The following is a 16,808-nucleotide window of genomic DNA, read 5'->3' as shown; positions in this document are numbered from 1 at the left end:
TGTCCTCATAAAAAGAGTTGGGAAGAGTTCTGTCCTCTGTGAACGTTTGATCAGCTTCACCAGTGAATTCCTCTGGACCTCGTGTGTTCTTTGTGGAAAGATTTTTAATTGTGCGTTCTGTTTCTTTGATTGATACATGTTATTTGGGTGTTCTGTTTCTTCTTGAGATGGTTTGGTAATTTGTGCCTTTCAAAGAATGTGTCCATTTCATCCAGGTTGTCAAATTTCCAGCACAGAGTTGTTTATACTATTTCCTTATGATCCTTTTCACATCTGTAGACTCTACAGTGATGTTTTCTTTTTCATTCTTGGGCAGTCTAGCTAGAACTTTGTCAATTTCGCTTGTATTTTTATTTTTATTATTTATTTATTTTTGAGGCAGTCTCTCCCTCTGTCACCCGGGCTGGAGTGCAGTGGGACCACCACAGCTCACTGCGGCCTCGACCTCCTGGGATCAAGCGATCCTTCCAGCTCACCCTCCCAAGTAGGTGGTACTACAGGTCCGTACCACCACGTCTGGCTAATTTTATTTTGTATTTTTCACAGAGACTGGATCTAACTTTGTTGTCCCAGCTGATCTCAAACTCCTGGGCCCAAGTGATCCCCCTGCCTCAGCCTCCCAAAGTGAGCCACCACGCCCAGCCTTGTTTAATATTCTAAAGGATAAATTTTTGAGATTATTTTTATATATTAATAGTTTAAAAGATGTTAAAATAAAAATAAATAAAAGCAATGTGTTACTCATTGTGACAAGTTCAGAAAATACAGAAAAGGATAAAGACAAAATGTTATTACCCAGAGATAACCGCTATGAACATTTTGGTGCATTTTACTTAAGCTGTTTTCTGGGCACATAACACTATATATATTTATTTCCTTTTGCAAAATGAAAGCCCTTGCTCTTTCAGTGGAGCCATGCAAAGCATGGCGCTGTGTAAATCTTGAGCAGGTTAACCCTCCTCTCTGAGCCTCAGTTTCCTCATCTGAAATTGCATGAATTTATAGCTATCTCTTAGGTTGCTATGAAGATCAGCTACAATAAAGGACATGAAAGTGCTTGGCAAGACACAAAGTGAGGTGTGATTACCATCACCCTCCCCAGTCAAGACAGATGGCCCAAGTCCCAAGCTCAGGCTACCTTCCCTACCTAGACTGGGGCTGGTACCACTGGCCGCCTGATGTGTCTTCACTGCTTAATGACATGTTATAAAATCTATATTTTTGTCATTGTTTAATTACAAAAGAACTAACACATGCATCATAGCTCATTCAAACCCAGACCTAACCACTGTTAAGTTCACTGTGTGTTTGCTCCCACACATGCTGCGTGTGTACGTGTGTGTGTGTTTTCACAAGTATGCAGACCTTAATTTTTCACATAAATGGGCTTATATCATGCCCAATGTTGTGAATTCTTCCTTTACTGAACAACGTATCACAGAGATCTTCCCACATCAGTAGCCAGAGGTCTGTGTGTTCATCTTACCAGAGGCAGTATCCTAAGGAGAGGAGAGGCACAGTTGCTTAACCACTCCCCAGTGATGGCTGCTTAGCTCGTTCCCAGTTTTTCCACCTTCCACACCAGAGAGTCTGCACTCTCCTCCCTCTGTCTCCCCTCTGCCCCTTCATCCACAACGCATGGTGGGCAACCCCCCGGTCCCTAAAATGCAGAGTCCTTGGCGTCCCTGCCTTCTCCTGGTCTCTCTCCTTTCCCATCCACACTCACAGCTGCACCGTGCTGCTCAATCCACGCTCATGCACCTGCCCTGTCCCTGTCTCCTGCCTCCAGACCTTCCGTCATAAGCTGGTGGAGCCTGTCTGTGCTTTCTGGAACTACAGTATCAGGTTAGTTTCCATTTCCAGTTTTTGTTTTTGTTTTTGTTTTTGTTTTGTTTTGTTTGAGATGGAATCTTGCTCTGTCGCCCAGGCTGGAGTGCAGTAGTGCAGTCTTGGCTCAATACAACCTCCATGTCCCTCAAGCGATTCTCCTGCCTCAGCCTCCCAAGTAGCTGGGATTACAGGTGCCCGCCATCACTCCCAACTGATTTTTGTATTTTTAGTAGAGACAGGGTTTTGCCACGATGGCCAGGCTGGTCTCGAACTCCTGACCTCAGGTGATCCACCCGCCTTGGCCTCCCAAAGTGCTAGGATTACAGTGAGCCACCGCACCCAGCCTTTAAGATGATTTTTTAAAAAGATGTCCACTCTGCTTGGGGATGAGGCAAGACTTACACACCATCTGCCTTTCAGGGTGACTCCAGGCTCCTCCCAGCTCTAGGACAAGCTGGGGCAGGAGGATGTGTTACCCAGGGCGTAGTGAGCTCCCTGTCATGAGAGTATGTGAAGGAGGAAGCACTCTCTGTGAGGTGCCTAGGAAGGGACTCATCTGTCAAATGGGTGTTGAACTTGATCTATCTGAAGCCAGGGCCCTGGGGCTCTTGAAGGAACAGAGCAGGCTCCAGGGATTAGCCTGGCTCCCTGCCCTGGATCTTTAGCTGAGGTAGGGAACCTTGGTCCCAGTGGCTCAGTAATTAATGAAGTTGATAAACGGCAATCACTGGTATCAGCCCCGCCCTCCTACCATCCTAAGAATGTCAAGCATATTTTATAGGTGAAAAACTGAGACCCAGGAAGGGGCGGTGACTCCCCAAGGTCACGTAGCTGGTTAGAGGCAGGGCAGTGATGGGCCCAGGCTTTGGGGAGAGCCTTTCCCCTGCTTGCTCGTGGCCCCTCACCCCCTTGTCCACCTTATCTCAAGAGCCCTCCGTTCCCTCCCCATCCCCCAAGCCCATACACAGGGGGTGCCTGGGCCACCACGGGCTGTTCCGTGGCTGCCCTGTACCCGGACTCCACCGCCTGCTTCTGCAACCACAGCACCAGCTTTGCCGTCCTGCTGCAAATCTATGAAGTACAGGTGAGTGCACGGTGGGAGGGGGGTGTCGGGAGGGGGGTTCTTAGCTGGAGGTGAAGAGAAGAGCCAATAGGTAGTAAGAGGGATTTTCCCCAATCTATGACAGCTGAGGGATCCCAGCTGTCATAGATTGTGGGGGACAGGGCTGAGCGCAATAGTTCATACCTGTTGTCCCAGAACTTTGGGCGGCTGATCACTTGAGCCCAGGAGTTCAAGACCAGCCTGGGCAACATAGCGAAACCCCATCTCTACAAAAAATGCAAAAATTAGCCAGGCATGGCGACTCACGCCTATAGTCCCAACTCCTCAGGGGGCTGAGGCAGGAGGATTGCTTGAGCTCAGGAAGTCGAGGCTGCAGTGAGCCAAGATCATGCCACTGCATTCCAGTCTGGGTGATAGAGCAAAACCCTGTCTAAAAATAAATGAATAAATACCACATTGTAAATAACTTGTTGGGGGGAAACTCTAAGGGGACATCAGGAGGGGCCGGACTCACTGGAGCTGGAAACGGGCCCTGAGTGGTCACTTGCTGAGAAGTCAGGTGAGATGGGACCTGAGCCTCAGGAATGCTGGAGTCACCTGGCATGTTGAGGGGCACATTAGAAAAGCATGTTACCAAATGCATTTTTCCTGTCAAGTCAGGGCCAGGCGTGGTGTCTTCCACCTATAATCTGACCACTTTGGGAGGCCAAGGCAGGCGGATCATTTGAGGTCAGGAGTTGGAGACCAGCCTGGCCAACATGGTGAAACCCCATCTCTACTAAAAATGCAAAAATTAGCTGGGGCCGGGCGCGGGCTCAAGCCTGTAATCCCAGCACTTTGGGAGGCCGAGACGGGTGGATCACGAGGTCAGGAGATCGAGACCATCCTGGCTAACACCGTGAAACCCCGTCTCTACTAAAAAATACAAAAAACTAGCCGGGCCAGGTGGCGGCGCCTGTAGTCCCAGCTACTCCGGAGGCTGAGGCAGGAGAATGGCATGAACCCGGGAGGCGGAGGTTGCAGTGAGCTGAGATCCAGCCACTGCACTCCAGCCTGGGCGACAGAGCAAGACTCCGTCTCAAAAAAAAAAAATTAGCTGGGCATGGTGGCCCGTGCCTGTGGTCCAGCTACTCAGGAGGCTGAGGCACAAGAATCACTTGAACCCAGGAGGCAGAGGTTGCAGTGAGCTGAGACTGCACCACTTTGCACTCCAGCCTAGGGGACAGAGTGAGACTCTGTCTCAAAAAAAAAAAAAAAAAAAGAAAAGTCAGAGCGTGGTTGCTTTTCCACATCATGAATGATCCATCCACAGCCCCATTCTGACGACACTCCATGGTCCCTAGGATCCCTCCCCGTGGGCACATCGGTCAGCGCTCTTAGTAGCTGTCCAGTCGGTGGAATCTGGGCCAGTTGGGGTCAGTCTAGGGAGAGCCAGCAGGAGAGAAGGACATGGTCACATCTGTTTATTAAATGCCTACTGTGTGCAGGCCTGGGCCCTGCTGGCTGCTGCTGCACTGCAGAGGTGAATATGGCATGGGGGGCCTTAGAGTCACCAGGCGGGGCGAGGTCTGGCCTGGGTCGGGTCTGGGTGGTGCCAGGGGGGTTTCTCTGTCCCTCCACACAGAGAGGCCCTGAGGAGGAGTCGCTGCTGAGGACTCTGTCATTTGTTGGCTGTGGTGTGTCCTTCTGCGCCCTCACCACCACCTTCTTGCTCTTCCTGGCGGCCGGGTGAGGAGAGTTCACCACCGTAGCCTGGCGGCCTGGGCCCTCCCCGCCCCGCTCAGGCCTCCATGTCCCCATCGGTCGGGTGTCCATCCTTGGTCCCGGCAGAACCTTGGTCTGAGCCTCTCCTTAGGATGTGCAGGGTCTCCTGTGGAGCTGCTTTCTTTCCCTCCATCTGCCCAGGCCCAGGGGACCGGGCAGGACAGGGGCCTGCGGCGTGTGGGGACCGGCAGTGGTCTTGTTAACTGACTCCTCTGTCCTCTCCAGGGTCCCCAAGTCGGAGCGAACCACAGTCCACAAGAGCCTCACCTTCTCCCTGGCCTCTGCAGAGGGCTTCCTCATGACCAGCGAGTGGGCCAAGGCCAATGAGGTGGGCAGCCAGTGGGGGGGCTGGAAGCCCAGGGGAGCCTGGGAAAGTGCCTGTGGGTTTTTCTAGGGTGATCCCCTGCCCCCCACCATTTTCACTTGGCTCCACTTCCCCGGGGAGGAGCAGGGCCCAGGGAGGAAAGCCTCCAAATGGTGGAGCGGGGCCCAGGCTGCTGCCCAGAGGCCTCACCCGCTGACACTTCTTTGGGTTGGCAAGGCCAGGCTGGGCACAGGGCCGCGGGGCCGGCCTGCACCTGCGTCTGACCTCGGACCTAGGTGGGGATCTCCACTCTCCCCCGCTCCCACAGGTGGCGTGTGTGGCTGTCACAGTCGCAATGCACTTCCTCTTTCTGGCGGCATTCTCCTGGATGCTGGTGGAGGGGCTGCTGCTGTGGAGGAAGGTGGTAGCTGTGAGCATGCACCCGGGACCAGGCACGCGGCTCTACCACTCCATAGGCTGGGGTGAGGCCTGCTCTGCGCCCGCACTCTCTTCGCCCCAGCTGTACCTTGCATGGCCGACCCTGCCATCTAACATGGCCCCACGCCCAGCACTCAGCACCCAGCACCACTCAGCATCCGGCATTTAGCATCCCCCAGCACCCAGCAACACCCAGCCCCATCTCTGACATGACCTCAATTTCCTTAGTCCTATTAACCTCCAGTTTACCCAACCCCCTTCCTCATAATCCTTCTCCACTTCACAGCCTCCCCTCTCCATCCACAGTGCTATCTCCCCAAATCTGTAGCCAGCCAGTTGCCCAGCCTCCATCTCTGGAGACGCCCAGCTGTAGCCTCCAAAGCAGCCTCAGCTCTCCACACTCCTAAACTACTGTGGCTCCAATGCCACCCCAACAGTATCAGAGCCCCCAGCCCTGCTCCTTGGACCTCCCCAGTGCCCCAAGTACAACCTCCAGTAGGGGACAGCTGCAGCTTGGGAGGGGCGGTTCTGGGTCCTGGAGAAGAAAGAGCAGGTGACCCGGCCTTGAGACCCCCTTCTCCCTCCCCTAGGCGTGCCTGTGGGCATTGTGGCAGTCACCCTGGCCATGCTCCCCCGTGACTACGTGGCCCCCGGACACTGCTGGCTCAATGTGCACACATATGCCATCTGGGCCTTCGTGGGGCCTGTGCTCTTGGTGCTGACTGTGAGCGGGGGACCTGCAGGGGAGGGGCGTGTTGGGGACGGGGAAGGCCTCTCACCCGCTGACTCCAGGTTTCCAGGCCAACACCTGCATCCTGGCCCGTGTGGTGATGGTCACCGTGTCCAGCACCCGCCGCCGTGCCCGCATGTTGAGCCCACAGCCCTGCCTTCAGGAGCAGATCTGGACCCAGATATGGTGAGGCCCCAGAATGGGGAGGCCAAGAGGAAGCAGGGAGCACAGGGTCAGCCGGCGCCAGGCATGAGGCTCACCGGGCGAGAGCACGTGTGAGTCTGTGTCCAGAGCGTGGCCGTGTGGCCATGCCCGAGTCTGTGTTGAGTATGTGGGTGCATGTGTGTCCCTGCATCTGTGTCACACATGCTCGGGCATGTCAACTTGTGTCAACATGCACCTATGCACCCTTGCACCCATGCGTGTCACATGTGGGGATGGTCACTGATCCGTGTGAGGGAGCTGTGGACATCAGCCACTGTTCGAGGGGTGCACTGTCTGTGGAAGGTACTGATAGCCTGCAGGGGACAAAGTAGGGGAGACCCTCAAATCAGGGTTAGCCCCAGAAGTTCAGGGTTAGCTCCAGAAGTTCAAGTTCAGGGTGAGGACCTGGGTCCCTGTTCCTGCCAAAGACCCCCATCGCCCTCCGGGTTCACGCTCTGCAAGAGAGGGGACCCCGCCGGCCTCCTTTCCCAGCCCTGCCTCCTTACTGGCTTTCTCCTTCCCCACCCATCCGCCACCAAGCACAGGGCAGCCCAAGCTGGGGGGGATCCCCGAAAAGCCAGGGAACCCCAGGGCCCTTGGAGAGGGAGAAGGGAGTCCTTCTGACCCCATCCCTGCTGCTCCCACTGCTCAGGCCTCGGCCCCTGCTCTGGACAGCTACCACCCCATTCCTTCCAGCCAGGTTGGGGGCTGGGACCCCATCTCCCAAGTGCCACTACCCTGCTTCATGCCACCTCTGTCTCTGAGGAGCGGGGCAACAAACTCCAGTCAAAAGTTCTGGCTCCCTCTAAGTCCTGCTGAGCCATGGTCCTAACCCTCAGCTCCCACCCCACTCCAGGCACTTACAGGTGCTGTTATCCCTGGAACCCTGCGGGGAGCTCCCCAGGCCTCCAACCCCCGACAGCCCTGCCTGCCCTCCTACAGGGCCACGGTGAAGCCTGTGCTGGTCCTGCTGCCCGTCCTGGGCCTGACTTGGCTGGTGGGCATCCTGGTGCACCTGAGCCCCGCCTGGGCCTATGCTGCCGTGGGCCTCAACTCCATCCAGGTACCTCCAGCCCCAATCTTCTGGGACTAGGCCCTGATATGCATGAAAGCTTGGAGGGGACGACTGGGGTGTCAGGGACCGGGGCGGGGGGTGAGCCCTCCATCATAGGAGACATTCAATAGCAACTGGGACATTCTATCTAAGAAGGAGTTTTGAGGGTCGGGGGGAACAGGCAACTTCCAATCAACCAGCAGTTCATGCAGGAGGCTCATGGGGCCCCTCTGCCAGCTGTGGAGGCTTAGGCCCAGAAAGAGGGTGTTAAGGCTCACTGGGCTTGGACACTCAGGGTCTGGCAGAAATTCCAGCCCCTTAGCTGGTGCCAGAGCCACTTAGTTCTTGCCAGGAAGCTGGGGAGGGGATGCAGGGCATCACTCACCTCCCCCTTGGGGTCTGCGGCCTGCTGGGATAGCCGTTTAGAAGAGGTTTGGTGAGGAGGCCTGTTCATGAGGCTGCAGGAAAGGGCCCGGGCTCCCCAGGTCTCTCAGGGCCTGTGTCAGGGAGGGGGCCAACTAGGCCCCTCTTGGGAGATTGGCAGGTCTGTGGAGGACCAGAACATTAGCTGCAGTGACAGCCAGGGGGCTGGGTGCTGGGAGTCAGGGAGGCCCACTGAGGCCCTTCCTGGCCCCTCCCTTTCCCTCGACCTCCCTGGACCATTCAGCCAGGCACCTCTCCCTGTCACCTGCACCTCTTGCTCCTCGCTTGCCCGGCCCTGGTCCCTCTCAGGGCCAAAAGGTGGGTGGGCGAGGGCCCAGGCTGGACTGCGCCAGGCTCAGGAAGTCAGGTGCAAACTCCACCCAGGGTCCGTGTGCCCTGCGAGCTGGGGACCCTCCATCTTTTCCTTGAAGAATGGGAGCCCAGGTGGTAACAGCCACTCACAGTGCCTGGGTGCTCCCTCTGAGCCCCAGGCCAGGCTCCTATTTTTATCTCTCAACAAGCCTTGTAAGTGGGGAAACTGAGACCTCATGAGGTCACTTGCCCAAGGCCCCCCAGGAGGCAGCATCAGTGCTGGGACACCACTCCAGAGTCTTGTGTTCTCAGCCACAGGGCATCCAGCTGACTGCAGATGGGTCCTGGCTGGTCCCTGGGAGCATGCTTGGACCCAGTTACTCATTCATCCATGTGCTATTCACAGCTCGCCCGGTGTGTACCAGGCACTGTGCTGGGTGCCAGGCCACAGCAGGAAACGAGGTAGCAAAAAGCCCCTGTATTTGTGGAGCTGCCGTTGGTAAAGCAGGAAAACCATGGCCACGATGAAGAAATGAAATGTTCAGTGAGGGGACGAGGCAGGGGAGCCCTCTTCCAAGTCCCACGCCCGCCAGGGCTTCATGGCTGGGTTCAGTCTGGCTGGCCCCTGGCGAGGCTTCTCCACCTGTCACACGGTGGGGCAGGTGTTGGCATCTTGTTGCCATGGTGACTCCTCCAGCTCTTTCCCAGGTGCCCCTCTCCACATCATGGGGCGTTGGATCCCTGATGCTCTCCGTCCTCACCTGTGCCCCTCAGGTGGGCAGAGATACAGCCGTGGGGCAATGCCACCGTCGCACCGTCTCAGCTCCCTCCCATCACTTCTCATTCTTTCCTCTCTCTCTGTCCCAATCTTGGTCTCTGAATCTTCTCCGGTTCTGTCTCTCAGGCTCCCCCTCTGTCACTGTCCCCCTCTCCCTGTGCCCCTCTCACGCTCTGGCCGCGGATGTTTTTTCTGGCACTGACCCCACCTGGCTCTTTCTGGGTCTGTCTTCATGTTTCTCCACTTTTCTCCTCTGTCTGTCCGACACCAGATTGTTTTTTGTTCTTGGTTTGTTGGCTTTTTTTTTTTTTTTTTTTGAGATAGAGTCTCATTCCAAGTGCAGTGGCACGATCTTGGCTCACTGCAACCTCTGACTCCCAGATTCAAGCGATTATCCTGCCTCAGCCTCCTGTGGAGACGGGGTCTCACCATGTTACCCAGGCTGGTCTTGAACTCCTAACCTCAAGTGATCCTCCCGCCTCGGCCTCCCAAAGTGCTAGGATTACAGGCATGAGCCACTGTGCCCAGCCCTCTGACACTGGTCTTTTTATCTCTGCCTCTCCATCTCCATGTGCATGACCCTCTCTTGCCCCTGCCTAAGGCAGCCTCAGATCAACCTTGAGATGCTCACCTGGTGAAGGCAAGGAGAGGCTGCCTTAGGCAGGAGGTCAAAAGGCAGGAGTGGGGTCTGGGCCCCGCCACTGACAGTCACGTGACCCTCTTGGGCTCAGGGCCCTGTTCTCTCAGTCCCTCTCCCCAGGCGCAGCCTTTCTCTTCACCTCTCCTTTGGTATCTCTCTCTCTCTCTCTGTCCACCGAGGTCTCTCTGTGTCTTCCCCTCACACTCCACCTCCATCCCTATCCCCCTGTCACTCTCCGTCAGTCTTGGGCATAAGTTGGGTACATCCCACTCTTAGGAGGGTGACCAAGTGACCAGGGAGGAAGCCTGGGACTCAGGGATGAGACTCTGCCCAACCTCATTCACTCTCTGGAAGTAATTTGTATCCTTCTGGCCCCTGTGCCGGGTTGTGTCAAGGGAGAGCAAAGCCTCACTTCTATAACCAGCCGTAGCTCACACTTGCCCTGGTGGACAGAGCCTTGTTGTGAGGCCTGGAGAAGTGGCACCAGGCCTCCGTTTCTACATCTAACTGAAGGGGATCAGATTCCCACCCGCCTCATGGGATCATCGTGGAGTTTGGCTGACGTAACATTTGCCAAGGCTACGCACAATACCTGGCACGTGCGAGGAGCCCCACAAGTGCGAGCTCATTATTTTGTTCAGTTGTTCAACACGCACTCCCCTAGCACCTCCCCGTGCCCTGGCTGGCCTGCACGCTGGGGGACGTGGAGATGCCCAGGGTCAAAGAATTCTGTGACAATCTCAGCCTGAGGGAGAGAGACATTAAAACCACACAACCACAGCATGTCGTGACTGAGGCTGAGAGAAAACGGACCTTGGTCAAGGCAGTGTGGGGACAGAGGAACAGCTCATCAGAGGCAGAATGGGCCACGTGGAGGGGGTCACTCTCAGCCAAGACCTGACAGCTGTATGGAGAGGGGGAAAAGAATGTTTTAAGCCGGGGGAGAGGCATGGTAGGGTCAAATGGCGGGGAGACGTGAGGGGTAAGGCTGATGAGAAATGGGGCAGGAGGAAGTGTGGGGGGCAGACAGCACAGGGTCCTCAAAGCTGTCGTAAAGAGCTCAGACTTGGCTAGGCACAGTGGCTCATGCCTGTAATCCCAGCACTTTGGGAGACCGAGGCAGGTGGATCACCTGAGGTCAGGAGTTCAAGACCAGCCTGACCAATATGGTGAAACCTCGTCTCTACTACATACAAAAAATCAGCTGGGTGTGGTGGCAGGTGCCTGTAGTCCCAGCTACTCGGGAGGCTGAGGCAGGAGAATCGCTTGAACCAAGAGGGCGGAGGTTGCAGTGAGCCAAAATTGTGCCATTGCATTCCAGCCTGGGCAAGAAGAGTGAAAACTCTGTCCAAAAAAAAAAAAAAAAGAAAGAAAAAAGAAAACAAAAGGAAAGAAAGAAAAGCTCAAATTTTGTCCCGGGGTAGTTGGGAGCCATGCAGGGCGTCAGGCAGGTGCTGGTGTTCTTGAGTTGGCATTTGGAAGGATGCCTTTGGGTGGTGAGGAGTAGGTAGAAGGAAATGGGATGGAGAAGGCAGTGCAGAGGCTACAGAGAAAGGACAGGCTGGGGGTGGGGACCTGGGAGTCTTTGGGGTCTGTCTTGGAGAATGGGGGTGATGGTATCATCTCAGTTGGTGCCTGAGCACCAGGGAGACCAGCCAGGCTCTTGGGCTCCAGCTTTCAGCCCTGGGAGGCTGGAAGGCCCCAAGGAATTCCGGGCCCCCACCTGTGCCCTCCTGCCTGGGCCGCAGCACAGGAGCAGCTGCCTGTGACACTGCCCAGGGGGGGATCCCAGGACAGCCTCAGGGCTGGACCACACTGGAGCTTAGGACCCATTCCTCTGTCCCCTACCCCCAGCTCCTGGTCCCTCTCCATCAAATGCGGAGAATGAATCCACCCCCGCCACAGACTTGCTGTGACGGTCAAGTGAGAGCCCAGATGTGATGGTGCAGGGAGGGTGGTGAGGCCCTCTTGGTCCCACGGTGTGGGAAGAGGGAGCCAGCTCCGCCCCAGCCACTGTGTGAGTCCCTCACAGGCAGCACCTCCCATCCCCTCAGGAGCCAAGTCCCGGCCTCATCTCCCCTTTCCAGATAAAGAGACGGAGACTCAGGGAGGTGAAGGCCACTCAGCTAGAGGCACAGTGAGAAGGCACTCACAGGGCTGTTGTCCCAGGACCTGACTTGGCCTTGGAGCCTCAGGAAGGTGTCCCCCTCCTAACCCTACCGCATAGCATAGCGAGGCGCTGAGGATGAGACAGGCCCAGGGTGGGGCACAGAGGACTGGGGAGTCAGAGAGGCTGCCTGGTGAGCAGAGGCTGAAGGTTGGGGTTGCATGGGACAAAACCCCTTCTGGTCCCCTGTCCTGCTAAATGCCACAGCTACCCCTCCGCAGGCAGGCACGAGGGCAGGGCCGACTTACTGCCCGTCAGCCTGTCTCTGGGTATCTCTGCGAGTGTCTCTACCCCTGGGGGGCGCCGAGACCCCAGGCAAGGCCAGGCTGTGGGGGATGGGGTCGGGGGCTCAGGGCTGAGGCATCGCCCACTCACTGGGTCTGTCCTCAGGGGCTGTACATCTTCCTGGTTTATGCTGCCTGCAATGAGGAGGTGAGTCTGGGGGCGCCGGCTGCAGGGAGGGTGGTCCGAGGGGTAGGGAGGGTCCCCGACCTGATCTCCAAGCGTTCCCCCAGGTGCGGAGCGCCCTGCAGAGGATGGCTGAGAAGAAGGTGGCCGAGGTGCTCAGGACACTGGGGGTGTGGGTGGGGGCGGGAGGCCCCCAGAGCCAGGTCCCAGCCCCCACATCCTCTCCTTTCAGTCCTGTGCCAGCCCTGCCAGCTGGGGGACCAGCCTGAGGCCCCCAGGTCCCTGGGAGACAACCGGAGGGAGCACCATAGCCTTGGCTGCACCCCGGAGACACGCGGCTCTTAGAGGTACTCTCAGCACCCAGGTGGGAGTGCTGCCCAGTGCCTCAGTTTCCCCAGCACTCAGGCAGAGCTGGGAGGACAAGGGCAGATCCTTTTAGTCCATCTGAAAAAAGGAAACCAGGACCCAGGAAACTCTGCAGCCCTGTGGCTTGAGCAATGTCCTGTCACTCATTCCCCACTGCCAGGAAACCCGGGCTCCTGGAGCCTGGCCCAGGCATAGGCTTGTCCAGGGTGACCTTCCCTGGGGCTCCATGGAGAAGGGTTTGGGGGATTCCTGGAGATGGTGAGTAAATGGGGTCGGGGCTCTGAGGCAGGGCATGGGTTGAATGACTTCGAGGCCAGGCCAGAGGTTCCAATCCTAGCTCCCAGTCACCTCCTGTGTGCCCCTGGGCAAGTTCCTTTCCCTCTCTGGGCCTCATTACTAATCTGTGAGGTAAACCTTGGAGTGGATTCTTAGCGTATTTGATCCTGAGGGCCCCACTCCCAGGATGGGGGAGCAGAGAGAGCTCTTCCTGCCTTCGTCTCTGAAAAGTTTGCATTTTTCTCACTAGGGACCTATGGCCCTAGAACCCCCTCAGCCTTCTCCTCCATTGCAAACCCGGAGAGACAGGTGAGGCTGGGACAGAGTGGGTCACACAGGGCTCTGCTAGGGGGCTGGCAAGGCCAGCAGGCAGGGTCAGGAAGCCACAGGGCCTGGGTAGGGCCGGGATGGGGGCTTCTCCGGGATCTGTTTCTCTGTTCCTGGGCTCAAGGGCCCAGGGAGGGGGAGCTACTGGCCGCAAGCTGGCAGAGGCCCCTCTAGCCAAGGATCCCCAGGGCAAGGGGCAGCAGAAGGAGTGGGAGCCACCCCTGTGACAGCCCCTCTGTCCTCAGGCTGTGGAACTGACAGCATTCAAAGCTTCAGGTACAGTCCCCACCTCAGCGGGTCCCCTCTTTTCTTTTTGGGCCTGGACACCCGCTAAGTCCCCCTGTACCAGGATGGAAGTGATTTGAAATCAATATACCCAACCTCCCACCATTGCAGAGGCCCTCCCCTCACTCCACAGGTCCCCTGGGAGCACTGGGGGCCTGTCGGGGACCAGGCAGTACCCCTTGGGAGGGCTTCGTTAGAGTAGGTCATGGAACCCTAGTCTGAGCGGGCGCTGCCAAAGAGCACAGCCTGCCTTCCTCTGTCTTCCCCTCTTTCTGCCCCCCAAGTCCAGCACCCCCCTCACCCTCTGAAGGCTCTGGGCTGATGCCCTAGGATCCAGAGCCTTCCAAACCCTCTGAGGCACAAGTGCTTTCCTCCAAGGCTGCAGGTCACCAGCTGATGGGGGCATGACAGGGGCTGGGCGGTGGCAGGGGGACTGTGGGAGGGTGAGGACACCCCAGGTCCGGCTCAGGGAGAGGACTGAAGCCTGGGGAGCTCAGCCGGGCCCAGGGGAGCCATGGGGACCCTGCCTGCTGGTCGCTTCCCTGGGGGAACACTCCTTCCGTCTGAAACCCACATGGCCCCAGCCTCGGCCAGGTGACTGTTTCCAGCGAAGGCAAGAGCAGTGTTTACCAGGCAATTCCCAGGGGCAGGCTCAGTGCTCAGTGCTCAGCCCAGGCACCTGCTGATTCTGAGCCAGTGAGGGGGAAGTGGAGGTGCCTTTCTCCACCCATTGCGCGGATGAGGAAGTTGAGGCACAGAAAGGCGCAGCCGCTAGCCAGAGCCCGAACAGAGCCAGGGCCAGGCCCCCACTGGCGCAGATGGGGGACTCCAGGCACAGCAGTAGCCACACGGGTGTAAACGTAGGGCCACGTGAACCCGGGTCCATGGGATCCCAGGCCCCGACCGGCCCCCATCCCCGGCTGCCATCTCAGTCCCGGAGAGTCTCAGCTTCCCCTTCTGCAGAATGGACTGGGGGCGCCCCCCATAGGCCCGCCCAGACGCCCCCCGGGGCCAGCGCCCCTCCCCCACCCGCCCCACCCCCACCCGCGGGCGCCGCGGCTGCAGGAACAAGAGAGCGGCGGCGCCTCTGCGCTCAAGTGACAGCGCCTTTGTCTCCGCTGAATGGGTGCGTTGCTAGGGCCGCTCGTAGCAACGGAGCCGCTTCCACCTGGGCCCCACCCTCCGGACCCCCCACCCCGCCCGGCTCTCCGGACGCCCCCACTTCCAGTCCCGACCCCACCCCGCAGGCCACTCAGCGGCCGGAGTTGTGAAGGCGCGGGGCAGCGGGGGCTGCCGGGCTGTGTCCCACGTGGGGCCGCCACCGCCCCTCCTGAAAGGCCGCGGAGCCCTCGGGGCATGCGGGTGTTCCGAGGATGGAGAAACTGACTCACAGCCAGCGAGGACTGGCCAGGGTCTCCCCCAGCCTCAGTTCCCAGAGCCCTTCCATCCCCGGGTTCTCCACCAGGATCCTCTGCCAGCCCAGCCCAAGGGCGCACTTTCCCACCAGGTTTCTAGGGAGTGTCTGGGAAACTCGTCGCCAGACCCTGCCCAGCTCAGCTCTGCTGGGACCCCAGACCCCAGAACGGCGCAGTGGGAGTCCCTGGGAGCCAACAGCGGCCCCTGCTCCGGCGGCCTCAGCCTCTGGCTTTTCCTAAAGGAGTGTGGGCCTCAGCCCCCTGCTCCCCTAACCCACCAGGTCCCCAGGCTCTTTCCCTCAGTCTTTGCCTATCTGTGATCTGCTCCTTCCCACCTGCCCCGAAGTTACAACGGGCGCTGCGGTGTCTGGTAATAAATAGAATTGTTGGGCTCTCCTGTCCTCTGGGAGTCACCCTGGCCTGGGCAGAGGGAGGGGACGCTGGGCCCTCTGGGAGGAGGGAGGAAGCCAGAGAAGCTGCCACTTGGCTTTGGGACTCCAGGGCCTCAGCCTCATCAGCAGGGTAGGCGCAGCCAGCATTTAGGAGTGCTTGCTGTATCACTGGACGGTGCTGAGCCCTTTACCACCTTAGAGTCGCGGGTCCTCACCGCAGTGTTGAGCCGCCATCACTCCTGCTGTGCAGAGGACACAGGCTCAGACCACTCAGGCCTGGGGTCTCCCAGGCCCTGTAGCACAGGTGGCAGGGGTGACAGTTGGTATGAGTGGGAGCCACCCAGGCAGACAGCTCGCAGGTAAGTTGCTAGTCTGGACACCTCCAAGTGACACCAAGGGACCAGGACCTGCCACCACAGTTGTGTGGCTGTGGGTAAGGTCATTCTGAATCTTGGTCTCTTCTTGGTAGAATGGGTTTCAGGGCAGGGAGGGGAGCAGGGATGTGAGGGCTCTGCACCAGGCCTGGTGCCAGGGTGGACCCCAAGGCTGGCAGCAGGGAAATGAGGGCCCAGGCTCTGGGAGTGGGGGCACACAGGCAGCCAACACTGTCCTGCTGACGCCAGCCTGGCTCACATCCTGCTGGGGCCAGGTGACAGGTGACACGGCATAACCAGGACCTCCAAGCAGCTCCCGGGAGGTGGGGCAGGGCTGGACGAGAAGCAGACAGTACCCAGTGAGGCGCACACAGCTCCCAGGGGCCTCCAGCTTCCACGCTGGACCCTGCCTGGGTTGAGTCTGGGACAAAATCTGTCCAGGGTGTTGGCCCCACCCACACAGGCTGTATAGCCTGAGAATGGCTGTATAGCCTCTCCAGGCCCATCCGTCCTCTGTCGAATGGGGGACATCATACCCACCCAACGGGCCATGCGAGGGGTCCGCGCAGTCCTGCACTTGGTTCCTGGCACAGCCCTCAGCAAGCACTCAGAAAGTGTCAGCTGTGGCCCAAGTCCACTGTGGCCTGGGCTGTGGGGGCCAGAGCCTGTGGCCCAGAGGAAGTTCAAGGCCTTGAAGGCGCCAGGCTGGGGAGGCAGTCCAGAGAGAAGACAGCATGGCTCCGTGGGGCCAGCAGAGCCCCTGCCCTGTGCTGGGAACACTGGGCCAAGTGCGTCACTCTATCCTCAACGGGGACAAAAGGGGTGGGACCCTGAAGGGGCAGCAAGGAGGCAGGCAGGGCACTTGGTGGCCCCCCAACCACCTGCATCTCAGCACCCTCACCTGCAATAGGCTCCTGTCGCCTCAAAAACCCATCGTATGGGCTGTGGGGGAGGGGACAAATGTGGGACCAAGGGGTCCTTTCCCATCCCCCACCTTCCTCCATTCCATATCCCCCTTGTCCCCTACACACAGCCTCTCTTTACTCTCCAGTCAGAGTAACTTCCCCTAGGTCCCCAAACACAGCCGCTGATACCCCTCCATCCTTCTGCTCACACTGTTCCTTCTGCCTGAACTGTCCCCAGCTCCTATCTAGCTGGTGAACTCCTGGGCATCCTTCAAAACCCAATTTGGATGACACCTCTACTACAAAGTCTTCCTGTTCCGAAGACCCCCCCCATCTCTCCCAGGAGCAGGGTC

General features: G+C 58.2%; 1 protein-coding gene across 1 annotated transcript in view; it reads left to right on the top strand.

Moving 5' to 3' along the window:
- Positions 1–15,104, top strand: part of ADGRD2 (adhesion G protein-coupled receptor D2) — a 28,023-nt gene extending 12,919 nt beyond the window's left edge. The window contains exons 11-23 of the mRNA XM_023216905.1: positions 2,759–2,914; positions 4,518–4,621; positions 4,883–4,985; positions 5,290–5,443; positions 5,990–6,123; positions 6,200–6,315; positions 7,276–7,396; positions 12,098–12,139; positions 12,223–12,291; positions 12,944–13,066; positions 13,330–13,360; positions 14,333–14,515; positions 14,617–15,104. Of these exons, the coding sequence (XP_023072673.1) occupies positions 2,759–2,914; positions 4,518–4,621; positions 4,883–4,985; positions 5,290–5,443; positions 5,990–6,123; positions 6,200–6,315; positions 7,276–7,396; positions 12,098–12,139; positions 12,223–12,291; positions 12,944–13,066; positions 13,330–13,360; positions 14,333–14,515; positions 14,617–15,104 (1,824 nt within the window). The remainder of the gene's footprint in view (positions 1–2,758; positions 2,915–4,517; positions 4,622–4,882; positions 4,986–5,289; positions 5,444–5,989; positions 6,124–6,199; positions 6,316–7,275; positions 7,397–12,097; positions 12,140–12,222; positions 12,292–12,943; positions 13,067–13,329; positions 13,361–14,332; positions 14,516–14,616) is intronic.
- Positions 15,105–16,808: the final 1,704 nt, after the last annotated feature.

The sequence above is a fragment of the Piliocolobus tephrosceles genome, chromosome 14, assembly GCF_002776525.5.
Source record: "Piliocolobus tephrosceles isolate RC106 chromosome 14, ASM277652v3, whole genome shotgun sequence".
Lineage (NCBI taxonomy): Eukaryota > Metazoa > Chordata > Mammalia > Primates > Cercopithecidae > Piliocolobus > Piliocolobus tephrosceles.
Note: the sequence above shows the minus strand (reverse complement) of the source record. Positions and strands in the feature narration are given on the sequence as shown.